The sequence below is a fragment of the Coregonus lavaretus genome (genome assembly GCF_964263955.1).
Source record: "Coregonus lavaretus genome assembly, contig: HAP1_SCAFFOLD_6411, whole genome shotgun sequence".
Classification (NCBI taxonomy): Eukaryota; Metazoa; Chordata; class Actinopteri; order Salmoniformes; family Salmonidae; genus Coregonus; species Coregonus lavaretus.
Genome location: NW_028165761.1, coordinates 1 through 27,636, shown reverse-complemented (window position 1 = coordinate 27,636; position 27,636 = coordinate 1). Strand labels below are relative to the sequence as shown.

Sequence of the window (27,636 nt, the reverse complement as noted above, 5' to 3'; positions counted from 1 at the left end):
TGGGAAAGCTGTATGTTTGGTGTGTTCACAGCATGTTGCAGTGCTGAAAGAATATAACCTTCGTCACCACTATGTGAGTCTTCATGCCGACAAATATGACAACTTTCAAGGACAGCGGAGAAGAGAGAAGGTGAATGAACTGTTGGCGGGTCTGAAGAAACAGCAGTCTGTGTTTACTCACAGCCGAGACATCAGTGACGCTGCAGTGAAAGCTAGCTACCTCATTGCTAATGAAATCGCAGTGGCTTCAAAACCATTTAGTGAAGGTGAATTTGTAAAAACATGCATGATGAAGGCAGCGGAGATTGTGTGCCCTGAAAAGCGGCAGGCTTTTGCAAATATCAGCCTGACAAGAAACACAGTTGCAGACAGGATTTCCGATCTTTCAGTGGATTTGGACAGCCAGTTGAAGCAAAAAGTAAAGTCATTTATTGCGTTTTCGGTTGCAATTGATGAAAGCACGGACATTACAGATGTTGCACAACTGGCCATTTTCATCCGCGGAGTTGATGACACATTGACCGTCACGAGGAGTTCGTGGAGTTGGTGCTGATGACAGATACAACGACAGCAGCTGATATTTTTACCGCACTCGTCGGCGCACTGGACAGGGTCGGAGTGGACTGGTCTCGCGCTGTCAGCCTGGCTACAGATGGTGCGCCATCAATGATCGGGAAAAAAGCAGGCGTTGTGACAAAGTTCAGAGAGAAAGTGCAATCTGCAAATGGAGGAAGTGATTTTTTGACTTTTCACTGTATTTTGCACCAGGAGGCTTTGTGTTGCAAGTCATTAAAGATGGATAACGTCATGAAGGTGGTCATCCAAACTATTAATTTCATCCGATCCAGAAGCCTGAATCACCGTCAGTTTGACAGCCTTCTCAGAGAGAAAGACCACATCTATGGCCTGCCATACCACACTGAGGTAAGATGGTTAAGCCGAGGTGCTGTGCTGAGGCGTTTCTTTGATTTACGAGAAGAAATTGAACAGTTCATGGAAGAAAAGGGCAAACAAGTGTTAGAATTTCATTCCGCAGAATGGATGCAGGACCTTGCATTTATGGTGGATGTTACAGAGCACCTGAATAACTTGAACAAACAGCTGCAAGGGCGCAACAAAGTTGTCACGCAGTATTATGACAGCATACGTTCTTTCAAGTTGAAGCTGTCATTGTGGGAGACGCAACTTGCCGGTGGTGATGCAGCTCACTTCCCCTGTCTGAAAAATGTGTGCGCGACCCAACATGTGGCAGACATGAAGCGGTTCAAAGATAAAATAATGGGACTGTTATGGGAGTTTGAGCAACGCTTTCAGATTTTTGGTGAACTGGAGAAAGACTTCAACGTTTTTTGCTCGCCATTCACCGTGAATCCCTCTGATCTGCCCGTCAGCATCCAACTTCAAATAATAGACTTGCAGTGTGACTCGGATTTGAAGGGCAAATTTGCCGCAGCTGGCTTGGACACATTTTATCAGAATCTCTTGCCAGGTTACCCCAACTTGACAGCCCTCGCTGCAAAACTGATGTGCATGTTTGGAACCACATATCTTTGGGAGCAAGTTTTCTCTGTAATGAGCATGAATAAAACAAAGCTGCGCTCAAGGCAAACGCACAAGCACTTGAATCACATCCTGAAGTTGGCTGCCACTCAGGATGTGACGCCTGATATTGATGCGCTGGTGAAAGCTAAAAGATGCCAGGTATCAGGAGTCAAATAAACTATGCAACCCCACTTAAAGTGCTGCATGAGACACCCTGATATAGTTCTGTGATATACTTCTGTGAATCACTGAGGCATTGTGTGTTTGTGTGTTCTTTGTCCTCAGAACTTTCAAATAACTTGAGGTGTTTTATGATTAATAGTGATGTTGTGCTTTTGGACACACTGTCCTCAGGCTCCAGCTTTATGTTTATATGTTTTTATGTTGATGTGCTATTGTTTTTATTTTATTTTATTTTATTTGTATATTTAACCTATTCTTGACTCTGTGGTTCTTGCACTTGTTTGGGGAACAGGATTTCATTATTTTTATCTACATTTCTGCCTGAGAAATGACACCCTGATATAGTTCTGTGATCTGTGAAACAGTTCTGTTAATCACTGAGGCATTGTGTGTTTGTGTGTTCTTTTTCTTTAGAATTTTCAAATAAACTTGATGTGTTTTATGATTAATAGTGATGTTGTGCTTGTACTATTTTGGACACATTGTCCTCAGGCTCCAGCTTTATGTTGTATGTTGATCGTATTAAAACAAAGAAAACAATCTGAAGTTGTTGTTTTTAAGTTATATATACCATGATTTTTCCGGTCCGGCCCACTTGGGAATAGATTTTCCTCCATGTGGCCCCTGAGCTAAAATGAGTTTGACACCCCTGCACTACGCTGTGATGGACTGAAGTCCTGCAGCGCCCGCAAGGTCCCCCTGCTCAAAAAAGCACATATACAGGGCCATCTGAAGTTTGCCAATGAACATCTGAATGATTCAGAGGAGAACTGGGTGAAAGTGTTGTGGTCAGATGAGACCAAAATGGAGCTCTTTGGTATCAACTCAACTCGCCGTGTTTGGAGGAGGAGGAATGCTGCCTATGACCCCAAGAACACCATCCCCACCGTCAAACATGGAGGTGGAAACATTATGCTTTGGCAGTGTTTTTCTGCTAAGGGGACAGGACAACTTCACTGCATCAAAGGGACGATGGACGGGGCCATGTACCGTCAAATATTGTGTGAGAACCTCCTTCCCTCAGCCAGGGCACTGAAAATGGGTCGTGGATGGGTATTCCAGCATGACAATGACCCAAAACACACGGCCAAGGCAACAAAGGAGTGGCTCAAGAAGAAGCACATTAAGTCCTGGAGTGGCCTAGCCAGTCTCCAGACCTTAATCCCATAGAAATTCTGTGGAGGGAGCTGAAGGTTCGAGTTGCCAAACGTCAGCCTCGAAACCTTAATGACTTGGAGAAGATCTGCAAAGAGGAGTGGAACAAAATCCCTCCTGAGATGTGTGCAAACCTGGTGGTCAACTACAAGAAACATCTGACCTCTGTGATTGCCAACAAGGGTTTTGCCACCAAGTACTAAGTCATGTTTTGCAGAGGGGTCAAATACTTATTTCCCTCATTAAAATGCAAATCAATTTCAAATCAACATTTTTGACATGCGTTTTTCTGGATTATTTTTTTGTTATTCTGTCTCTCACTGTTCAAATAGTCTTTGTCAGTGGGCAAACGTACAAAATCAGCAGGGGATCAAATACTTTTTTCCCTCACTGTAGATGTCCTAACCGACTTGCCAAAACTATAGTTTGTTAACAAGAAATTTGTGGAGTGGTTGAAAAACAACCTAAGTGTATGTAAACTTCCGACTTCAACTGTACGTACGTGAACCACACATGCTACAAAGGTACATCACATTACACCAGTAGCCATGCAGGGCCAAAGCCACAGACACTCAGGTAAACACACACACACACGCCACCCCAACTCCGCACACCTACACACACACTACAGAAGACAACCCAATGCATTGTTCCACAGATACACTATGAATAGTGATTGACTAGGGAAGAGGAGAGCTGAGAGACACACTGATATAAAACAGATATTACCACACCAGGACAGCAGCACCGTAGAGGGTCCTAAGCAGGATAAACGACCACAGACAACCTGGCCACAGACGAGATAGGCTACGCAGCAGAGAAAACCTCAGACACTAGACAAACCATGTAGCACAGAAACAGATATAGAAATGGAACAGCTCCATACATCACATGGCCGGTGTCCCAAATTGCAACCTATTCCCTATGAAGTGCACTACTTTTGACCAGAAATGGGCTCTGGTCAAAAGTAGTGCACTACATATGGAATAGGTTGGCTGCATCCCTGGTGTGGGCCTATGGAGGATAAACGACTGGAGAAAAGCTCATAGACAGGCCCTGTAACACAGAGATAAATTCTAGAATAGAGTAGAGGCATGGAGCTAGAGATGATAAAAGACTAGAGACTCCCAGACCAGACACACACTAAAGTACAGCTAAACCAATATAGTTCTGCTATGCCCAAGGAGCCATAGGTGGTAAAAGATGAGAGCTCTAATATTGCTGTGTGTGTCTGTGTGTCTGTGTGTGTTACTCATTGCTCTCGTATGTCACACACACACACTGCTCTCATGTCAGACACTCCTCTGCACAAGGACATGAATCAGGCCTCTCCATGGAGCTGCCCACAGCACCATAACTATGCCCCTGTCACTGTGCCCCTGCAGTGGGTTAAGAGCAGAGCTCAGCAGGTAGGCTAAGACTCAGCAGACAGGTAGATACACCACACAGTTCAATACTTCAGCTCCCCTCTGTTCTGCCTTCTAGACAATGCCTGGCTTGCAACAGAGAAGCTCAATAAGTTAAAAGGGGAAGGAACTCCTTCCTCCACAAAATAGACAGTGATCTGATTGGCTGCAGGTAACACTGGGGGGTTGTCAGTCTCCTGTGGTATTGAGATCAGAGAAACAGGGAGAGAGCGATATAAGGTGAGGAAGAGAGAGACAGTCTCTCTGAGCAGTGAGAAGAGAAGAGGAGCGAGGTGGGTTGTCAGATTCTCTCACCCAATTCACCATCCATCTCCCTTCTTTATTATGAGAGAGTGACACAGAGAGAGAAACAGAGAGAAACCAAGAGAGCGAGAGAAAGAAACCGAGAGAGAGAGAGAGAGAACCCGAGAGAGCGAGTGAAACCGAGAGAGAGAGAAAGAGAGAGAGAACCCGAGAGAAACCGAGAGAAAGAGAGAGAGGTAATTGAGAGGAGGGACAGAATAGAAGAGGTGAAAGAGTGAGCAGCACAGAGAGTGATGGAAAAAGTCCATTAACAAAACCTCACAACAGGGCAGGACACCTGGAGAGGAGAAGACTGATATGTGATAGAGAAAAAAAGAGAGGTGTTCAGATAGAGAGACAGTGTGTGTGTGTGTGTAGAAGTGTCAAGAGAAGTTGCCTCACACACAGACATAGCTGTGTGAAGTTGTCACAATACTTCCCTCAACCTGACTCTATTTGATGTCAGACAAAGAGAACAGAAATAGACTTCACTCCTACAGAGAGATGAGACCACACAGTCACTGAACAAATCACTCTGGACTGCCTCAGAGAGAAGACACACACACACACATATACACACACACAATCTCTATCCCGTGTGTGAGAGACGAATGTACACAGTCACAAAGACACACTCTGACCAGTTGATTCTGGACCTGACAGAGTCCAATAAAAATGTCATTCAAGTCATCCTGATCAAACTAGAGCCAGAGTATTTCTGGTTCTGCTCTTCTCTTGATCGGTGTGTGTGTGTGGTAAGAGCCCGATTGAGAGCCTGTTGAGACTGTGAATTAAGCAGCCAGTGCATCTGATCTGCAGAGCGCCCAGAGCCAAACACACACTGCATCAAAATCATTTCCATCACACACACACACACATCTATTCTTAGGAGCGGAGCCGGAGTAACCATTCTCATATCGATATTGATAAGACTCACAGACAGAGAGTAGGTTAGTGCTGCCAGCTAACCAGGACCCTGAAAAATTGTCCTTTTATTATTCTGTGTGCTTCAGGGAGAGGTTTAGTTCCAGGTACATCACAGCATGGGAGCTTGACGCACGCGCATGCATACATATACACATACACACACACACACACACACACGTCTCTTTCATCTGCGGCTGCCGTCTGTTTTTGCAGGTGGTGGTTGAGGTCACTGCACCACTGAGGGGGACATACAGAGAGAACACACACACACACACACACACACTGATCTCACAGAATCTAAACTAACACAGCTGCACTAACCCCATGCCCCCCTCTTCTAATCCTACCCCCCCCCCCCCGTTCCTCTCCTCACCCCAAATCCACCCCACTCCTAAACCTACACCCTCGATCATCTCCCCCTACACTATAATGAAACCCATCACCCTACAACAATCGCCCCCGCCCCCAAAAAAAAAACGCTGTCATGTGGAAGGTGCACTCGACTGGATCTACATTCATCCATCTAGCCCCCTCTACCCCCACCCCCATCTCAACCCTGTCAGATACCCCCTCCCTGCCCCTCTGCTCTGGTGGCAGTGGGCCAACCATGCACCACCCCTGGGAGCCCTGCGTTGTCCTGCTACCCACAATCCCCTGCTCCCTGTCTGCCGTCAGCTCCAGCTCTGTCAGCATCAGGACAGGAAGAGTAAACTCCTTGGGACGCTAGAGGATACAAGGGCATCCATCCCCCCCGCACAAGGCCTGGAGTAGAGTGTGTGTGTGTGTGTGCACAAAATGTAGCTTAATAAAACCTTGAGAAGAGTCAACATTATGACTTACTGATAAAGGGGAACAATACAATTTCCTGTGTGTCTGTTATGCTCAAGAGTAGTCTCAGTAATCTCAAGAGTTCCAGTGTGTTCTGCTTTAGTGTACTTGACATTGACACAACAATATAGAGTAGTAGTGTGGAATGCAGATATATTGCAGACAGTCAGGTACCCAGGCCAGGAGAAGCCATCGTCATTATGCAAAGAGCAGGGAGTTGAAGATAAAATACAGCACATGGAAAAAGTGCTCTGTAAGATGTCAAATATTGTCATTGGTGTGCAGCACACGGCTCATATGCAGTTTTTGGTAAAAAAAGAAAAAGAAAACCATATACAATCTCATTGAATACACCCTAAATCTGTGGCTCTGGATTGGAGAAAGTCAAACAGAATCTACACAAAGCATGTGATGAGGCCAAAAGGAGTTTCTATTCACATTAAAAAGGTCAGAACCAGGATGGCTACTCATAGGTCATTGAAGAGATGCCCTCATGGGTCAGCCCATCAATAAATCATGCTGTGATCCATGAATCTAGCCAGGCCAGCTATCACACTCTGGGATCGTTGAGTCAGGCCTGGAGCCTAAGGGTTGGGGGTAAAACGGAGACAGGTGGTGGTAGGCTAGCTTCTATCCATCCATCAGCAGACTAGAACAGGCTAAAGAGTATGTTAATCTATACACTACTGTATGGACTGGACTGTACAGTAGCTCAGCAGATACTTTGAATGCTGCAGGGTAAACAGGCATACTCGCAGATACGCATACATGTCTACCCACTCAGATGTCCACACACACACACACACGTCTCCTCACTTGAATGCCACCACACACACGGCACCCCCCTCAGGCCATCATACCAGACACGGAAACAAACTGTCCCACTTTGCTGGTGTCTAAACACATAAACATGCCGTTATAGTACACGCTGCCGTGCAAAAACACAGAAACACACACGATTATTCCTAACCGAGTCCGACAGAGACACAAAAACAATGTCTGCCTCATCCTCCCGTCACAGGGAACCAGAACAGGGCCACCATGACAGTGCCCCGAGCGTCACACTGTCCCATCACTACAATATAACTACAGTGGATTGGAACTGGACTGGACTGGTACAGCACTACATTAGGACAGGGATTGGACAACATTGAGAGCTTGGCACCGTAGTGACAGTTTGGTTTCAAATCTAGGTTATGTGGTTTCAGGTTGAACAGACAGGTTTTGGTTTAAGGGGTCACTGCTAGAGGGACGTTCAAATATTTGTGTCGAGCGCGCAACACAGTGTGCTTGTATCCCTCTCAGGCGTTTCAAGTGATGCCACCATTTCCGCTCTGTTGTGAAAGGAAGTCTTTAGCATTCAGCCAGGAGCCCAGAGAAGAGAGTGAGCGAGTGAGAGTGTGTGTCGCCTTCTCATTTTGCCAGCCTCAAACTCAAAGCAATTAGTGGAGCCAGATGGCTGTCTGGACTCTGAATAAATAGTTTGAGCATCGACGGAAAAACGGCATAGACGACACACACAGAGACCTGTGGCAACGTGCCGAGGCAGAGGGAAGACGCACACAGAGACCTGTGGCAACGTGCCGAGGCAGAGGGAAGACACACACAGAGACCTGTGGCAACGTGCCGAGGCAGAGGGAAGACACACACAGAGACCTGTGGCAACGTGCCGAGGCAGAGGGAAGACGCACACAGAGACCTGTGGCAACGTGCCGAGGCAGAGGGAAGACACACACAGAGACCTGTGGCAACGTGCCGAGGCAGAGGGAAGACACACACAGAGACCTGTGGCAACGTGCCGAGGCAGAGGGAAGACGCACACAGAGACCTGTGGCAACGTGCCGAGGCAGAGGGAAGACACACACAGAGACCTGTGGCAACGTGCCGAGGCAGAGGGAAGACACACACAGAGACCTGTGGCAACGTGCCGAGGCAGAGGGAAGACACACACAGAGACCTGTGGCAACGTGCCGAGGCAGAGGGAAGACACACACAGAGACCTGTGGCAACGTGCCGAGGCAGAGGGAAGACACACACAGAGACCTGTGGCAACGTGCCGAGGCAGAGGGAAGACACACACAGAGACCTGTGGCAACGTGCCGAGGCAGAGGGAAGACACACACAGAGACATGTGGCAACGTGCCGAGGCAGAGGGAAGACACACACAGAGACCTGTGGCAACGTGCCGAGGCAGAGGGAAGACACACACAGAGACCTGTGGCAACGTGCCGAGGCAGAGGGAAGACGCACACAGAGACCTGTGGCAACGTGCCGAGGCAGAGGGAAGACACACACAGAGACCTGTGGCAACGTGCCGAGGCAGAGGGAAGACACACACAGAGACCTGTGGCAACGTGCCGAGGCAGAGGGAAGACGCACACAGAGACCTGTGGCAACGTGCCGAGGCAGAGGGAAGACACACACAGAGACCTGTGGCAACGTGCCGAGGCAGAGGGAAGACACACACAGAGACCTGTGGCAACGTGCCGAGGCAGAGGGAAGACACACACAGAGACCTGTGGCAACGTGCCGAGGCAGAGGGAAGACACACACAGAGACCTGTGGCAACGTGCCGAGGCAGAGGGAAGACACACACAGAGACCTGTGGCAACGTGCCGAGGCAGAGGGAAGACACACACAGAGACCTGTGGCAACGTGCCGAGGCAGAGGGAAGACACACACAGAGACCTGTGGCAACGTGCCGAGGCAGAGGGAAGACACGGACCTAAAGAACCAAATTGGTTCTAGCTGAGACTACAGTGCAGAAAAACACAACTGTCAGAAACTGTCATCTGAACATTCAAAACTTCACACAATGAATCAATTTAGACTTAATCTCTGCACTGTATTACCGTGGGGAGTGAATGGCGCATGGTTTTACAGGGATACAATTATGGGCGCATGCACGCACGTCTCCTCCTCCCACTTGTCCTCTGTTCAATTTTGACCAAACCAGTCTGGTTGAGTCAGCCCTTGAGAGCTAGTCTATTCACTTAGTTTCAGCCAGCATGCACATTCCCCAACTGATAACAAACCCTCCCTCTGCCTCCAGGAGTAATTCTAAAGCAACACCACCACATTCCTAAGCCATTACACACTATATCTGTATGTTTCCTTGACTCTCCCACTCTGTCCAAACTACCCGTTACCACGGCAGCAGGTTCACCTTAGCCAACCAGATGACATATGCAAATCAAACAAACAGGGGGAGGGGCTTGTGTGTGTGATTGAAACTTGCGCTAACACACTTCACCTACAATGGCCTCTCTCCCTAGCTACCCTTCTCATGTTGATTCCCATAGCCTAGATACTGTATGTTATCAGCACGCTGTTGACAATTAGCAGTTTTATCACAACCGAAACCAGACAAACAGCAAGACTCAGCACCCTCCAGGTGGTGCTAACATGTGACACTAGCTAACAGAGGACATTGATAATAAATATACCCAGATACATGCTTACATTAAATTACTATTTATGTGCGTTCTATTTCATTCTATGTACATAATACACAGCAACAAGGTCATCATTTCAAAAATCAAAAAACTTTAATTGCAACCAAATCCAAAAAAACAACTAAATAGAAAGACATGACAAATAGTGACAACAAATTCTAAAATGCTTTAAAAAATAAAATGACAAGTTCAGAGAATGGTGAATAAAAAGCACATTTTGTGGTAAGATTGTTTCGAGTGTGCACTGTGCACCATTTTGTACAGTAAAAGCACATTAAGCCTGTTTTGGCGTAGTAATCACAGCAAAGCAGTCGAGAAATAAAGCACTCCAAAAACATAAATTATAAAGCACTGCAATAAGAGATAAAAAGATAAGGACTTGTAAAATAAGCATTGATACAGAAGATAATAAATCCTTCATGTTTGCTGCTGAGAAATAGAACACGTGACACCATAAATTAGTCATTATTTTTCTTTCTGCTAGATACTGTATTTATATATTTATACTATGTACACGTCAGGGGGGAGCGATTGAGACGACAAGGAAGTTAAGGCTTCGATTAGTCATCAGTGTTTAGAGCCAGACGACGATGATGTGGATTATCAACAAAAGAAAACTAAATAAAACACTGTGCTAGTTCCAGGTCAGGAACATTATCTGAATTCACTAAAAGCATTTTTATTTAATTTTTGTGCCAGGCAGTACAGGTGGAGGTCAAGAGAAGTAGATTCCCAGAAAACATTTACTTAAAAAAACATGTTGTAAAAGACTGAAGATAGTTCTTTTATAGAAGCATTTTACTTTGGGACCAGTCAGTGGAGGTCAAGATTGGCAAATTGGGTATTTTATTTTGTGAAAGCTGTAAAACGCAGCACTCACAGAGAGAGAGCAACAGTACAGATGATTCTCAGAAACAGTGTTCTCAGAACACATTTTCCTTAAATCCCTGACATTGGGCAAGAGGAGTGTGTGTGGCTCTCTCCCTCTCTCTGGAGAACAGAAGGGTTTCTGTGAATGTTCTGACAGAGTTCACACCACTGAGCATAGAAAGGGAATAGGAAGATGTGTATGTGGGTGTGTATCAAGGACAGTTTGAGTTGGAGCGAATGTGGGTGCCAGGGTGTGTTTGGTTTGATTAGGTTGTGGGTTGTATGTCTGTGTTCAGTGTGAGCGTTTGGGGTAGTGTCTCTCCTACTGGTTCCCTCTTTCTGTATGTGTGTGTGTGTGTGAGAGAGATCAGGCTGCAGGGGACAGTGTACAGTAATGTCTCCTCCAACTCCCATTGCTAAGAGACAGAGGGGGCAGGAAATGGCCGTTCGGGTTACACACCCTGTGGCACTGACAGATGTCCCTAAGCCCCTGAGGGCTGACTCAGAAACCACACAGATCACTGCCTCTGTGGGAGCTAGTCTATCTGATTAATAGTGTATGTGTCTCACACTGTGTGTGTGTGTCTCTGTGCCTGTGTGTTTATGGGTGAAGGGGCAGTATGTTGATTGACTTTAGTGAACCTGCCAATCCAGTTATTTCAGTTATCATCCTGGTTGAAAAACTAAAATGTCTACATGTATGTCAACTATTGTTCTTGAGATTAACTAGATTCACTAGTATTTAATGGCTGAAGATGTGAATCTTATACGTCCTACACCATTTCATTGAAGGGTTGTCTATTCAAAGCAGTTACATTCTGAGTACAGTATTATTGGCTCTGATTGAACTTTGACCTTGGCCAAACCAGGAAGTGAGTTCCACACGACAACATTGACTCTATACAGCAGTTATTTACACTCTGATAAATACCCACATTTTTCACAGGAGTTTGACAAGAAAAATAAAGATCCGTACATATACAGTATACAGATACCTCACACCAAAATATACAAACAACTTCATCCCTTCCTTCCTTCCTTCCTTCCCTCACTCCATATACACATCAGAAACCGAAGGACATTATCAATATTTCTCCAAAGACACAATTTATCACCTTCATACAAATATAACTAGTGGGTATATCTTGTTTTGGTGTTACACACAAGTGCAAAGATAGGAGATATATGTTTCTTAGTGGTCATCATAAGTGGTTCACTACAGGCCTCTACACTGACCATTTTTACAAGGAGCACGTGTGTGGCTAAGTTGAAAAATGTAGGCGCACACAAAGAAATTTAGGAGCACAGTGAAAAATATTTGAGGTAATAAAGCTAGAATTCTAGAATGCACTGGTGCGCCTAAATATAAATTCCATGTCGCACAGCAAAATATTTAGGCGCATATGCGAGTAAAATGGTCACACTGTACAGCCCTGCTCTAGGCATGCACTCTATCTATAACGTGTCTGTAAGCCAGAGTTTTCGCCTATACTGAGGCCATAATGCTATCAATCTATTGTATTGACAGACTTAGGCTATCGTGTTATCAAGTACTGATGGTTAGGCGAGTCGCACATTGGGTCAGTATCTATCCCTCCCTCTGTCTCCCCCCTCTCCCTTCCTTTCTCTCCCTCATACCAAGGTCAACAGCCACTACAAGAGTTAACGTCATCCTGGAATGCTACTATACATCGCTCTCTCACCAGAGAGTGTGTGTGTGTGTGTGTGTGTGTGTGTGTGTGTGTGTGTGTGTGAGTGTGAACACTATGTGCATCTCTCTGTGACCCCTATGGTTTAAAGTTAAAGGGCCCCTATAGGAGGCGTGTACACGGCCACCCTCCACGCCCTCAGCGGTAAAACGCACATTGTTTGACCCCATGACCTCTGGCTGACCGTGACCTAGAAACAGACCCAGGCTTAATGGGCCAATCAGGCACCTCGCCTGATCAGGGCGGCCAATGAAACCCCACTGATTAACCAGGGAACACGATGAATCACAGGTGAGTCATGAGATAGGAATCGTTAAGGGGTTGATTCAGATCTGGGGTATTGAGGGTAGAGAAAGGCTCTTCAGGAAGACAGCTGTTCATAGCCCTCCAGTGACTTGTTAGACACACACAGTTTGGTCATTTGTTTGCCTCTAGTGATGTATAATAGTTGTACATGGTGATATTGGCTTGAACAGCCCTGGAGTGTCTTGTTAGAAAGACAAACAAATGAGTCACTAAACTATCAGGCTCCTGTCTATGTCTAAATCATGGAGGAATATACCCAGACCTCCTCTCTGCTAGTCAATATAGGTCATATTATAGGTCATACAACCTGTGTATGCACAGAATCAATCAATTAATTTGACTTAATTTCTCTTAATTGACTACAGATGCAAATATGCCATCATGTATTTGAATTTCTATATAACGTGTGATTGTATAGATTGACAGAGGGCTGTATACAATGGGATAGGAGGAGACCTTACTAATCAAACTACGAAAGCCAAGATGTACAGCGAGCAGGGCATGACTTCACCATGGCTCTCTTGCTCGCTCAGTCAGGCCTGGCAGGAGGAAGGGGGCACAGTACAGTAAGTGGGGTGTTTGACACGTAGGGAGGGAGCCATGAAATACTTCCTCTGCTCTCCCTGTATCCCTGACCTCCACACAGCCCTGTGTAAATCACACACACGGTAAACAGCGCAAGCAAGCGAGAGAGAGGTGATGGAGAAAGACTGGGGGAGGAGAGAGACTGAGGGAGAGAAGGAGATAGAGGATGAGGAGAGGGGTAAGGAAGGAGGAGAGAGAGAGGAGGGAGTAGGGAAGAGAGAAGATTGACAGGGAGCGAGAGAGAGCGGAAGAGGGAGCGGTGGTAATTTGGTGTGTGTGTGTGCTAAGCTGAGCGGTGGCTTCACGGCTTATTAGCAATAAAACTCTTCCTGTCAGGAACACCACAAGAAGAGAGGGATCAAACGGAGGAGAGGGAGAACAGCTGTACGGTTTCCCTCTATCCCAGTCTCTCCGGAGATGAGAGAACAGCTGTATGGTTTCCCTCTATCCCAGTCTCTCCGGAGATGAGAGAACAGCTGTACGGTTTCCCTCTATCCATTCCCTTCCTCCTATCCCTCCATCAATCCCTCTTTCGTGCACTCTCATCATCTAGATGACTACCCTTCCTTCAGTAAGTTGTTTATCATTTCAGAATGTCCCAAACTCAATTCTGTGCATACTTCCAGTTGATGAGGAAGAGAGAGGAGGCCTCCAGCAACATACAGACACTAGAGAGAGTATCAGACATTTTACTTTACCACATCGACCACTTTCCCTGCCAAACTTTCCCTTCCCCAGTACTGTCACATACAGCAGAAACAAGGCTACTGTAGCCGGAACAAACATTGTCCCACAGGAGAGAGACGAGAATAGCAGGGAGCAGATATCATCGTGACACCCCTTACATTGCTACTGTGCGTTTAGTGGAGATAAGAGTGAATATTTTAGTGAGGAGTTTCTCTAGCTAGTGAGGGAACGGCTGCATGGAGATGCCATTTTACACACAAGTCCCTACTACAGTGTGTCTCAGGAGGCTTCAATCTCCAAGGTCCCTAAGCTAAGGAAAGGAGGAACACAGACAGAGCAGCGATGTCAGAAAGATCGTTTTAGGATTTCTTTCATTTGTTTTGGTAGATAGATACCAAGTGATCCACTTTTCTTCATATTGGGATTAGAGAGCATAGTTGTCTTGTCAATGCACCAGTCCTCCATCTTGTTTCTGTACATTCCCTCCCTCAGCCACTTCATTCAGTTCATCTTGCTCTCTCTCTCTGGGCTGCATTGTTGGTCGTTGTTAATATATTTCACTGTGGGTAGAGTAATACCCAACACCACCGAGTCCTCTGGAAGGAGGACATTTCATCTCTCCTTTCATTCCTCCAACCTGCTTTCCCTTCCTCCTCCTCTTTCTCCTCCCGTTCTCTCTACACGTACACGGCAGTCCGTGAGATGACCGACCCGTCGCGCTGAGACTCCATGTCGTCGTCAAGGTAACCGCCAATGATTCCATCCTGGTCATGTGGTGGGCGGAGCTGCAGGATGGGCCCGCCCCCTCCGAAGTGGTCGTAACTCTCCTCGTCGTCCTCCAGCTGGTCAAACTTCCTCCGTTCCGCCTCGTCCAGCTCGCTGCTCAGCAGGATGTCCTGCGCCGTGGGCGCCGTCCCAACCCCACCCTCACCACGCCCCCCTAGGTGTAGCGGCACGTGGTGATTGGCCTTCTCAGTCATGCCATCATGGGCGGAGCCCTCCCTGTAGACGTAGATGGGGCTGTTGTTGTTGCCGCCCGCCCCGTTGCCCCCGGCGCCAGCACCCGTCCCGTTCTTGCTCCCCTTCTTGCCACTGCCGAAGATGCGTGACTTGATGTCGTAGGAGCTGTGGTTTGGGTTGCCGCGGTAACCCTGCTGTTGCCGGCGGCTGCGGGTGACCAGGACGGCAATAAGGGCAGCGACGAGGAGGAGGACCAGAAGGGAGCCAATCACAGCACCTGCCACCACGCCCGCGTTGGACGGGACCATAGAGGGTTCTGTAGGAGGAAGGGAAGGGAGAGGAGAGAGAGAGAGAAGAATAAGAGGATGAGACAGGTGGAGGAAAGCAGATGGAGAGGGAAAAAAAGGGGAAATAAAGCAAGAGAGGACAAGAGGGAGGAGGGAGGGAGAGAAGAAGAGGAGGGGTTGGATGATGTCAGTAGTCTGCACTACCTGGAATAGTATAACAGTAATCCTTCTACCCCACATAAAAAAAAAAGTGGTTGTCCCACTGGCTTACATAAGTTGAATGCACCAATTTGTAAGTCGCTCTGGATAAGAGCGTCTGCTAAATGACTTAAATGTAAATGTAAATGTATTCCACGTGATGTGTTTTTGCACGTGGGAGTGTGGGAGTGTGGGAGTGTGGGAGTGTGTGAGTGTGGGAGTGTGTGTGTGCTGAGGCTCTAACAGCAGTGTTTAACGTCACTGGCGTTTCCTACTCTCCCTCTGAGCTGCTCCTGTCCCCATTCCCTCACAAACGCCCCAATAACGTCAGAGCAACATTTCAACAAGGTCTCTGCAACATCGAGGCAACGTGCCAATGACGTCTCCTCCTGAACAGTGTGAGTGCAGTGTGCAGGTCCACTTTAGTCTCAGTCCCCCCCACCCACAAAATAGCAGAACGATTAAGGAAAAACAAAAGACATCCTCTGGAGTCCAGAGAGGCTTGAGTCCGGAGGGCAAGAACAGGTGGAGGCCATGCAGGAGAGGAGGATGATACATGGATGGAGGGATGCAGCCAGGGATGGAGGAGAAGGAGAAAAGGAGGAGGATGCGGGGTGGTGGTGACTGACAGAGCGAGACAGCAGAATGACAACTCCTGCTTCAAGCTACTATAATGTAGAAGAGGGGACAGTGTGTCGGTCCGCCCCTCTCTCTCCCCTAGCTACTGAACACTCAATTGAGCTCTGTTGTATAAGCCCCGGACGGTGTGTATTCCCTCATACCCAGTTTGGTCATATTGCAAGGCTCATGACTCCAGACACACCGGCTGGTGAGATAGACTGCTAGTTATTTAGCATTACTTCTTAGCAATCTCTGTTACAGACCACGCAGTATCTCAAGCAGAGACCTGGTGTAGAGGATCACATTGGGACAGTTTTGTTCTCTGTCCACTAAACACTAGTGCTGTAATGCGGGTAAGGAGGAAGTGTGATGTATGAGACTCCAGGGAGGGGAGTGATGTCTAAATCAGGGCTGTGGAGAGGTCCCGAGACCACCCTGCTCTACTGCTCTCCCCCTCTACTGCTCTCCCCCAACACCTTTCTTTTCATCCAGCTTCCTCTCTCTCAACCCTTCTCCTCCTCTTCCCCCCCCCCCACACAGTAGCTAAACCTTTCCATTGACACATGACAGTGAGACATGGTCCTCCAATCCCTCCTATAATAAAAACACAGGAAATGCATTTAAACCTCGGTCTCCAGTGGACCCAGAGCCTCAGTAACTTGAGGTGCTAAAGGATGGAGTAGGTACAAGTGTCCCCTAAACACTGATACAGGGTCAGGGGCCACATTCATCAAGATTGTCTCTGAGTAAGAGTGCTGATCTGAGAAGTCCCCCGTCCATGTAATCTAATTCATTATGATTTATAAGGCAAAACTGATCTTAGATCAGCAGTGAGATGCTTTATTAATAGAGGCCCTGATATATTCTAATCCTCCCAATGGTTAAAGGTTGGTTAATCTGATACTAGATCTGTGGTCAGGGGCAACAGGGTTGGTGGCTGGTCTGGGTGGTACAGTAGAGTGCTAGTAGAGAACAGCAGAGCGCTAGTAGAGAACAGCAGAGCGCTAGTAGAGAACAGCAGAGCGCTAGTAGAGAACAGCAGAGCGCTAGTAGAGAACAGCAGAGCGCTAGTAGAGCACAGCAGAGCGCTAGTAGAGCACAGCAGAGCGCTAGTAGAGAACAGCAGAGCGCTAGTAGAGAACAGCAGAGCGCTAGTAGAGCACAGCAGATCGCTAGTAGAGCACAGCAGAGCGCTAGTAGAGCACAGCAGAGCGCTAGTAGAGAACAGCAGAGTGCTAGTAGAGAACAGCAGAGCGCTAGTAGAGGACAGCAGAGCGCTAGTAGAGAACAGCAGAGCGCTAGTAGAGAACAGCAGAGCGCTAGTAGAGGACAGCAGAGCGCTAGTAGAGAACAGCAGAGCGCTAGTAGAGGACAGCAGAGCGCTAGTAGAGAACAGCAGAGCGCTAGTAGAGAACAGCAGAGCGCTAGTAGAGAACAGCAGAGTGCTAGTAGAGAACAGCAGAGCGCTAGTAGAGGACAGCAGAGCGCTAGTAGAGAACAGCAGAGCGCTAGTAGAGAACAGCAGAGCGCTAGTAGAGGACAGCAGAGCGCTAGTAGAGAACAGCAGAGCGCTAGTAGAGGACAGCAGAGCGCTAGTAGAGAACAGCAGAGCGCTAGTAGAGAACAGCAGAGCGCTAGTAGAGAACAGCAGAGCGCTAGTAGAGAACAGCAGAGCGCTAGTAGAGAACAGCAGAGCGCTAGTAGAGGACAGCAGAGCGCTAGTAGAGGACAGCAGAGCGCTAGTAGAGAACAGCAGAGCGCTAGTAGAGGACAGCAGAGCGCTAGTAGAGAACAGCAGAGCGCTAGTAGAGAACAGCAGAGCGCTAGTAGAGAACAGCAGAGCGCTAGTAGAGAACAGCAGAGCGCTAGTAGAGGACAGCACAGCGCTAGTAGAGGACAGCACAGCGCTAGTAGAGAACAGCAGAGCGCTAGTAGAGAACAGCAGAGCGCTAGTAGAGGACAGCAGAGCGCTAGTAGAGGACAGCAGAGCGCTAGTAGAGAACAGCAGAGCGCTAGTAGAGAACAGCAGAGCGCTAGTAGAGAACAGCAGAGCGCTAGTAGAGAACAGCAGAGCGCTAGTAGAGGACAGCAGAGCGCTAGTAGAGGACAGCACAGCGCTAGTAGAGAACAGCAGAGCGCTAGTAGAGAACAGCAGAGCGCTAGTAGAGAACAGCACAGTGCTAGTAGAGAACAGTAGTGTTGTGTCCCAAGGTTTCACTAAACAGCTTCCTGTAGAGAAATGCTTCCTCTCCTAAGGTGTTTGGCATTCTAAACAGCATGGGACCAGCTCTAACCAGCATGATCACACACACACCATATGTTTTACTATCCTTGTGGGGACCTAAAATTGATTTCCATTCAAGATCCTATTTTCCCTAACCATAACCTAAGCTTAAAATAGCTATTGTCCTCGTGGGGATGTGGGAAATTTCACCACGAGAGAGAATTTTCCTTGTGCACGCACACACACACTTCTCCCAGTCAGGGAATCAACACACTGAGCACAGTGCCTTGGGAAGAGCAGTACACAATCTTCTCAATGAAAAATGCATTCAAATATCTCCCTCGCTCTCAATGGCACAACGCAGTTTCTCTGGACTGCGTAAAACCAGTCTATTAATGCCAATCTCTTTTTTCCTATGTAGAGGCCTATACATGCTGCTCCATCACCTTGCATTTTTGTGTGCAAATGTTTTCACCATGACCTGTAGGTACAGATTGCAGGTCCGACTGTTTTCTATACTGAGTATTGTCAACCCAGACAGTCTTTCCAGAAACATTGTGCATTATATGTCCATTGTGCGGCACACAATTTAAACTTAGTCTTGAATGATGCATAGCAAGATATACCAAAGATAAAGGACTGTTGAAACCATTGCAACCACACAACTGAAATGGCGGTTCACCAGTATGAACAAACTCGCAAAGTGCTTTTTTTGTTTGAGCTCTCAAGAACTGTTGTCCGCTCAAGATAATAATCTGTTTGCATCTGCCAATTTACTGGCTGTCCAGTATCCAGACGACGTGTCCCAGAGATTCCTATACAGTTCATCTCTTTCCGTAACGTGTTGAGGCCGACAATTAAGAAGAATGCGAGAGGCTCAATTAAAGATGTTGCAGAACTGCTATATTTGAAGCACCCACTCCCTTCTGCCCAGTTCACCTTTCTTGCTACAGCAATCAAGCTGTTTTTAACCATCCCTGTAACTGTCGCTTCTGTGGAGAGATCATTTTCTAAATTAAAACTCAAAATAACTACCTAAGAAGCATTAGGCTCTTGGTCTGACATACGTTTTTGAACTCCTGGTAAGCTCCACTCACTGCACTGGTGCCGTCGTAGCCTTGACAATGGCATTTGTTCACCGATATCCCCTTATACTTTCAATCAGTTTAATTATTTATTTTTCAAGGCCTGAGGCACTTTGATCAGTCACATTCTTGAAGCCCAAGAAACAAATGCTTAGCTTCCTAGTACATTAAAAAGATTCTTAATGACTTTTTGGAGGGTTACTGTCACAATTATTTGTGTCAGACAGGAGCATGGGCCCCAAGAGCTCGTTGGCCCCCGGGGCTGTCCGGTATGCCAAAACACTATGCGTAGCTCCAGCACAAAAACCACTGGTTGAGGAAAACATGATGCCTTTTATAGATTGCGTCATGCATGACCATAAGCTCCAAGTAACCGCAAGTAATGAGAGAGATGAGGCGGAAATAAAGCCTGCTGCCGCCCGCCTCCCAAAGACATGCAGCAGCAACCCCCAACCACACACACCACTCAGTGATGCATGGGCATATATTACATTACATTATATTATGGGAGAAGATGGATTGGTTGGTTTTTGGCTGGTTTCTTCACAGAGAGAGAGATGGTGAGTTTGCAGCAGTACAGAATGTGACTTATTGAATGGTCTGGATCAGACTATTTATACAGTATTATACATGTATCTGGTCTTGACCATGTCTTAATGAGGGGTGGATGGATGTCATCAGAGGGCCAGTCAGGCCTGGAGGCTGGAGAGGAACAGACTACATTAGATCTGTTCCCCCTCTCTGTACAAATGGCCAGAGACAGACAGACTGGGGGGAAGCGGAACGGAGGAGGTTCATCTTCTGAAGGGGGGCTAATTTTTATGTGACACCACTACAGGGGAATATGTGAAACGGAAAGGAAAAAGGTTAGTCTTCTGAACGGGTGGGGAAGGATTTTGATGTGACACCAGTGCATGGGAATAGGGATTGGAGACAGTGGGGATGGCAGAAAGTGGGTTAGCTAACCGCGGCGGAGCAGGTTCCAGTGCAGGATCGGGGGAGCTAAGCAGTGATTAAGAGAGCTGGTATTTAAACGTTAAGAGAAGGAGAGACCAGCTCAGCAGGATGAGAGAGAGAGAGAGATAGGGGGAGAGGGAAAAGGGGGATGAGAGGGAGCGAGAGAGAGGTATGAGAGAGAAAGGAAGGGAGAGAGAGAGAGAGAATGGGGTGAGAGGGAGATCGAGGGGAAAGGGAGACAGGCTCAGTGCTGTGGGCTGGTATTTAAGAGAGACATAGAGAGGGGGTCTCAGAGATGGCTAACGGCATGTCTCTCCACTGAGCACAGATCAGTACAGCGCTGTAGGAGCATGATAGGAACACTGACAGAGAGAAGGGGGAGAAGGGAGGGAGAGTGAGATGGCCTCTCCCTCCCCATCCTTCCGTTCTTCCCTGGGATTGAGGCTAGTTAGAGAGGACCGGACCAGGGGCAGGGACACAGACAGACAAAATAGACAGGTCCCAGGTCAGCTCATAACCCTGTGCAGGGCTCTGTGAGTCAGTTGTCACACAGCTGGGGGCAGGACAGGAGCAGGACAGGGGCAGCAGCAGGAGCCTGCTATAGCCTGGTCCAGACCAGACGCTGGTCATTTCACACCCATCGCCCCCTCTCAGCCCTGTTTGGACACAGCTCCACTGCATTAGCATTCCATCGGTTTTTACACTACCTCTCTCCGTCTCTCTCTGTGTGTGCCTGCACTCAGTTCATTCATCCCCCTTTTGACTCTCTTACTCACTGAGGAGGGGGAATGACAGGAGAAAAGGAGAGAAGAGGGAGATGACTGGACAGGACAAGAAACAATAAGGGAAGGGGAGTATAGCAGGAGAGATGAAGGGGGAGGGGGAGAAGAAGAAAGACAGGGAGTTAAGAGGGAAAGAAGAGGGAATGTAGGGGTGACGGACCGAAGAGGAGGAGAGAGAGGGAGGACAGGAAATTAACAATTCTGGGAGACAGGATGATGGACAGCAGAGTTTATGGGAGACAGGATGATGAGGGGGAGGAGAGGGAGGGAGGGAGGGAGGGAGGGAGGGAGGGAGGACAGGAGGGAGGGAGTTAAGAAGGAGAAGCAGCCAGGAGCTGAAGCAGCAGAGACAGACTGATCCGCTCAGAGAGGATAGAGAGAGACTACACTACAGCACCCCGCTACACACACACTCACAGCACTGTCAGCCTGCTCGCTCACACACATATCATAGAGAGAGAGGAGAAGCAGTGCCATAGATTCCCATAGGGGTTTTAAATGCCATCAGCATCCTGTTCCCCTCTCACCTCCCTCTTTATTCTAAAAACAGACACTCTCTCTACCCCTCTACCCTCTTCCAATCCTTCCCCTTTCTCTCTCCCAATCTCTCCCCATTTCAGTCTCTCCATCACCCCTCCCCATTTTTCTCCCCTCCTCTCTCTACCTCCCTCCCCCCAGCCGCCTGTCCTGTACCCATACCCAGGCCTGTAATACCCAGTGGGCCTGCATGGGGACGTCCATTATGTCCCAGAGAGACGCTAGTGGCCCATCAGAGAGAACACATTAGTATCATGAGGAGGTGAGGGACGGAGCGAGGGAGGGGAGGAGAGGAGAGGAGAGGAGGAGGAATGGTGGTTTTTAAAACACATTCACCAGTGAATTGCACTTTTTATCCATTTGTCCTGCATTCCCCCGTGTCAGCACAAAACGACTTCAGGTAAAGTGCAGATCAGGGGGGGTGGATGTATTTTTTATAAGAGAGAGAGAGAGAGCAAGGTGGAACTCGTGGAGGGGAAAGCTAAAGCTGTAGAGGGATGGAGGGATAGATGGACAGAGTGTTCTTTATTTAAACGGGCGCGGTCGACCGAACACGGAACATCCCTCTTTCAAGTGGTGCAGTGTGGATCTATCCCTACCCCCTCTCTCTCCCTCAGACCCCCCACAGGTGACCATCGGGGGCTATGATGATAACTGGTACGTGGGTCGGACCAACGTGGCTCTGACCTGTCAGGCTACTGGCAACCCCATCCCTACCACCCTCACATGGAAAACGTGAGTGTCAGTCCGTCTCTTTGTCAGTCTCGGTCTCTCTCGTTCTTTATCACTCCATCCACAGGCCACTATAAACCACAGATAATATTATGATCATAATGATCAACTCTACAGCCAATGGCCTCTTATCTTATTCCATAGTGGAGTTTGTCACAGTACACAACAAGGAGATAGCAAGGCCATGGGGTTGCCTTTCAGTCCAGTCCAATGCAAACCGTACCCTCAATAAACTAAGCCTGCAAGTGTACAGAGACTTGAAACTGTCTCTGATGATGATTCAATCCATTCTACCAGTAGATGAACAGACGAGTAGAGCTCAAACATCACAGGATCCATAGGTATGAACAGAAAGAGAGGAGTGATAAGGTTTCAAAGGGTAGAAGATGGATAGATGGAAAACCCAAACGGAGGTATAGAGGCCCAGTAAACTGGCTCACACCAAACACCCCCCACCACTAACCCCAGGGACAGAGCATGCTTCTACCTGACCCCTACACTACAGGAAAGCGTCACCACACCCTCTGTGTGTGTGTGTGTGTGTTAACCCGGCATGCCTGCATGTATAGTAAGTGTGTTTTCAGGTGTGTGTCCAGGTGTGTTTGTAGCATAGCATGCACATGTGTATGATTACAGTCATTTCAAGTGTGTGTGTTCAGGTGTGTGTTGACTCACCTCTGACCATAACAGTGACCTGGTCCTTGCCGGTGCCCAGGCGGTTCTTGGCCTCGCAGACAAAGGTTGTGTTGGTCTGCTCATCCACCTTCAGCACGGTCAGCACATTTTCTTTTATCTGCACTGTGTCTGGCATCTGACCGGTCATACTGGGAGTAGAGGGAGAGTGGAGGAGGAGGAGGGGGTGGAAGAGAGGGAGGAAAACATAAGTATTGGAACCTGGTTCAGATCTCCCTACTTTCAACTTTCACCTTTTCGTACCTATAAAAACATAATACAAGTAACTGGCTTTGAACCAGCCAGTCAGGACACCGCATGGCTTATTGTTTCTACTGGGGTTGAACCTGGAGTCAAACTCCACTATGGAATAAGATAAGAGGCCATTGGCTGTAGAGTTGATCATTATGATCATAATACTATCTGTGGTTTATAGTGGCCTGTGGATGGAGTGATAAAGAACGAGAGAGACCGAGACTGACAAAGAGACGGACTGACACTCACGTTTTCCATGTGAGGGTGGTAGGGATGGGGTTGCCAGTAGCCTGACAGGTCAGAGCCACGTTGGTCCGACCCACGTACCAGTTATCATCATAGCCCCCGATGGTCACCTGTGGGGGGTCTGAGGGAGAGAGAGGGGGTAGGGATAGAGAAAGAGAGAGAGGGGGAAAGAGAGGTTAATTAGTGTTACTTCCTACAGGGAGAAAATAATTGTATTCTGACGCATATGCATGACAACATTAAAAAGGTCTGAGAATACGGTCTGCATGAGTAGGTGTGTGTGTGTGTGTGTACCAGTGTGTGCAGTGGCCTTACACTCTATGGTCAGTTTCATCAGGAAGCTCTCAGGCTTGGCCTGGGTCCGGTGGGACACCACACAGCTGATGTCTTTGCCGTTGTCTGCTGCTGTGGGAACCAGCATGTACTCGCTGGATACCGTCACAGTGTTGTCAACGCCCGCCTTAGAGGCGGAGGTAGCGTTGCCGTTGACAGCCGTCACCCAGGCGATCTGGGCAGCAGGGCGACCGTCGACCGACTCACAGCGGGCCACGACAACTGGCTTGGCTCCCGCGGCGACAGTGGAGGCTATCGCTGTTACCCCGGAGGCAGAGTTCCTGGGTTTGGCTGATGGAGGGATGGAGGGAAGAGAGAATAATGAATGAACACCAATATTGATAAACGACGAGACCGGAGAAAACAAGACAACCTTTATCTGTTTGTTCTCCCTCTCCCAGTCTCTCCATGGGTGTTGAACGCGAGTACAGTGATCAGGAAAAGAGCAGACACCAAGCATGACAAGCAGCCGGATCAATAAACGCCCGAGGAGAGAGAGGGGAGAGCTGCACCAAGGTTAGAGCAATGGTTCTAACGCATTAACAAAAACACAATTGATCTGACAATACCATTTATAATAGCAATTAAGCTGCATGGACAGGATTTGAACCTGTAGGGTAGAGGTCGGATGGGATGGGGGGAGGGGGAGGCACGAGAGCACTTACACACAGATACATAATAGAACGTGGATACACACACATAACAGACCACACATACACACACACCCTAAAGAAAGACACACATACGGTCATACCTAGCATGACGAGGGAGGTGACGCCCTGTTCGTTGCCGCTGGGGTAGGTGGCGTATTCACAGATGTATTTCCCCTCGTCAGTCATCTTGACGTCCGAGATCTGGATGGAGGGGTTACTGAGGGAGGGGGGGTTCGTCGTGAAGCTGACACGCCCCTTCAGGGGCGATGTGGGGTAACTTGCCCCAAAACTAGGGTGGTAAACGGCGATGTTGAGCCTCTCGCCCTCCTTGGGCTCATAGATCCAGGATACCTGCGTAGTACAGTCAAGTTTATTCATTCAGATATTACACAACCTGTCAAATGGGGAAAAGGGGTAAATAAATAACAGCTACTTTTACTATTTTCTTTGTGTACATGTATTACCATCTAAACTAAAGTAGATAAAAGCTGTACAAGGCATGTAAACTTGGATGATCAAGGACAAAGTGTCTTTATAATAATGTATAATTTTCTCTTGTTAATGGCCATGGACGTAAATTGTTAAGACGGTAAAACCCACGAGTACAGACATTAGTTCCTGTATGTGTGCCTTTGATTATCATTTATGACTTTCTTCTCAAGTTGTAAAAACCTATCCATTTGTCTACATTTGAGTTCCTGTCTGTCGGACACTGACCTGTGTGAGCTGTATCCCTCCAGCGTCTGTAAAGGCACACCTCAGGTTGACCGCCTGGCTGGGGTATGACATCACCTCCGGTTCCACCTTCACCTGCTGAGACACCGCCCCTGGGAGGAAGAGGAGAGGACGATAGTGCACCTTTCACCACGGCTTCCGGTTTTCCCCTCCCTGTTCTACGTCAGAGGCCATGACGGAAAGGAGAGTAGGAGAGGAAGCTTGTTGAGACTATTGGGACCAGGCCCCAGCCCCAGTCTGCCTGATGAGGAGAGGAAGCTTGTTGGGACCAGGCCCTAGTCTGTCCGATGACAGATTATAGTACTGTGGAATCGTCTGGAACGCCATTAAGACTACCTACAGTAAGCAAGTAGGTCAACGTTCCAGGAGTCTGCTAGAGGGGTGTGTGTGTGTGTGTGTGTGTGTGTGTGTGTGTGTGTGTGTGTGTGTGTGTTCGTGCACGCCCCCCATTCTAGCGATGAGTGGAGGAAACAGGGACATGTAGTGAAGAGGAAAAACACCAGTCTGCTCCACACAGGTCATAAATCATTTGGATGGCTTATGCTTTTCTAGAACCAGCCATTTACTCGGTGCAGGCACACACACTGTGTACAGGGATTGGTGTGTGTTTGTGTGTACATGTTTCCTACATTATCAGGACCACAACGTCCTGACAAGTCACCAGAATGTGTCTTTCATCCATGTCTGCGTGAAAATGTAATTAACTGTATGAATGAATGTGCATCGGTGTGTCTGTCTGATCTACCTGTTCTACGTAAAGACACAAACTATCTGGTGTGACACACCTGTCAATGTTTACCAACATATCGATTTCTCTCTGTGTCTCTCTGCGTGTCTCTCTCTGGGTCTCTCTCTCTGGGTCTCTGTGTGTCTCTCTCTGTGTCTCTGTGTGTCTCTCTCTGTGTCTCTGTGTGTCTCTCTCTGTGTCTCTGTGTGTCTCTCTCTGTGTCTCTGTGTGTGTCTCTCTCTGTGTCTCTCTCTGTGTCTCTCTCTGTGTCTCTCTCTGTGTCTCTGTGTGTGTCAACGTCTTCCCATATTGTGTGTATCAACACGCACACACCCATGTGATTGATACTGAAATCGATGTTCCCATCAAGACAAACAATTAGCATCATAACTGGTTCTACTGGTTTGTCCATCCTCTAGAGACTAAGACTAGAGAAGAAGGTGGGGTGGAAAACACACCATCCCTATGGAGACACGAGTCAAAGGCCAGGACTGACGTCTTCTCTGGTGGTGATGAGCAATCCACACAGCCTACCTCTGCTACCATGGTCTTTAAAGAGAGAGAGAGAGAGAGAGAGAGAGAGAGAGAGAGAGAGAGAGAGAGAGAGAGAGAGAGAGAGAGAGAGAGAGAGAGAGAGAGAGAGAGAGAGAGAGAGAGACAAAGAGAGAGAGATGTAGAGAGAGACAGAGACAGAGACAGAGACAGAGAGAGAGAGAGAGAGAGAGAGAGAGAGAGAGAGAGAGACAAAGAGAGAGAGATGTAGAGAGAGACAGAGACAGAGACAGAGACAGAGAGAGAGAGAGAGAGAGAGAGAGAGAGAGAGAGAGAGAGAGAGAGAGAGAGAGAGAGAGAGAGAGAGAGAGAGAGAGAGAGGAAAGAAAACAAGCAAGGTATTTCCTAGAATAACCCACCATCTCTCCCAGCACCGACTCAAACCACAAAATAACCCTTCTGCAACCACATAACCTCTTTACAACCACCCTGAGATTGCTGCTATGACTGAATAGAGCCAGAAGCACTGGTTGCAATCCCATTTCCCAGTCTTCTCTCTGAAGTGTGCACTTGTTCACGCCCCCTCATGGTATTAACAGCATTCAGTTGGTGTAAGCATGGGGCTATAGGGAGTTTCCACCATATTCCTTCACAGATAAGATTCAGTTCTTATACTGGCAAATCAACGAGTGGGAGTGAAGTGAATGAATCAGTGCACGGGGTGAAGGGTTCAGAATCTGAGTGTGTTCTAGCTGGATCCTGGTGCCTCTCCAGACCTTGAAGCCCTGTATGTATTATGCCCTAGTGTAGGGCCTATTGCTGTGTGATCTAGGTGTTGGGAGTGTTCGGGAGGGATCAGGCAGCAGCCTCACATCAATCCACCTGCAGCAGCTAGACCCACTACAGATTAGCTCTGGGACCTGCTCGGCTCTAGCGAGGGAAGGAGGGAGGGATGGAGGGCTATTGAAACCCAGGATTGCTCGTCTCCACTGGGGAGTATGGATTGAGTCAACTTTGCATGCCACAGGTCATTACACAGAACTGTATTGATAAGCGTGCACACACACACACACCTAATTTGTGTCACTAAGGTAAGGATGCCTTAAACAGATAACTAATATTAAACTATAAATATAGAGAAGAGTGAAGTGGACAGATTCAAATAGAATAAGGAGGAGAGGATG

At 47.8% G+C, this 27,636-nt stretch overlaps 1 protein-coding gene across 1 annotated transcript; it reads right to left on the bottom strand.

Annotated features, from left to right (window-relative positions):
- Positions 1 to 9,870: 9,870 nt before the first annotated feature.
- Positions 9,871 to 26,545, bottom strand: LOC311115508 (poliovirus receptor-like). The gene is made up of 7 exons (XM_084190667.1): positions 26,419 to 26,545; positions 25,216 to 25,325; positions 24,600 to 24,849; positions 23,828 to 24,136; positions 23,516 to 23,633; positions 23,015 to 23,163; positions 9,871 to 15,232 (listed from the first exon to the last, which is right to left on the bottom strand). The coding sequence occupies exons 1-7, from the start codon at positions 26,504 to 26,506 to the stop codon at positions 14,634 to 14,636; spliced, it is 1,623 nt and encodes a 540-aa protein (XP_084046793.1). The 5' UTR covers positions 26,507 to 26,545; the 3' UTR covers positions 9,871 to 14,633.
- Positions 26,546 to 27,636: the final 1,091 nt, after the last annotated feature.

Excerpts from the sequence above, each read along its gene's own strand:
- LOC311115508 (XM_084190667.1), bottom strand. The coding sequence starts at position 26,506 with ATGGTAGCAGAGGTAGGCTGTGTGGATTGCTCATCACCACCAGAGAAG. Across the intron at positions 25,326-26,418 it reads CTCGTGTCTCCATAGGGATG|GGGCGGTGTCTCAGCAGGTG; the intron begins GTGTGTTTTCCA and ends TCTTCCTCCCAG. Across the intron at positions 24,850-25,215 it reads GAGGGATACAGCTCACACAG|GTATCCTGGATCTATGAGCC; the intron begins GTCAGTGTCCGA and ends TGTACTACGCAG.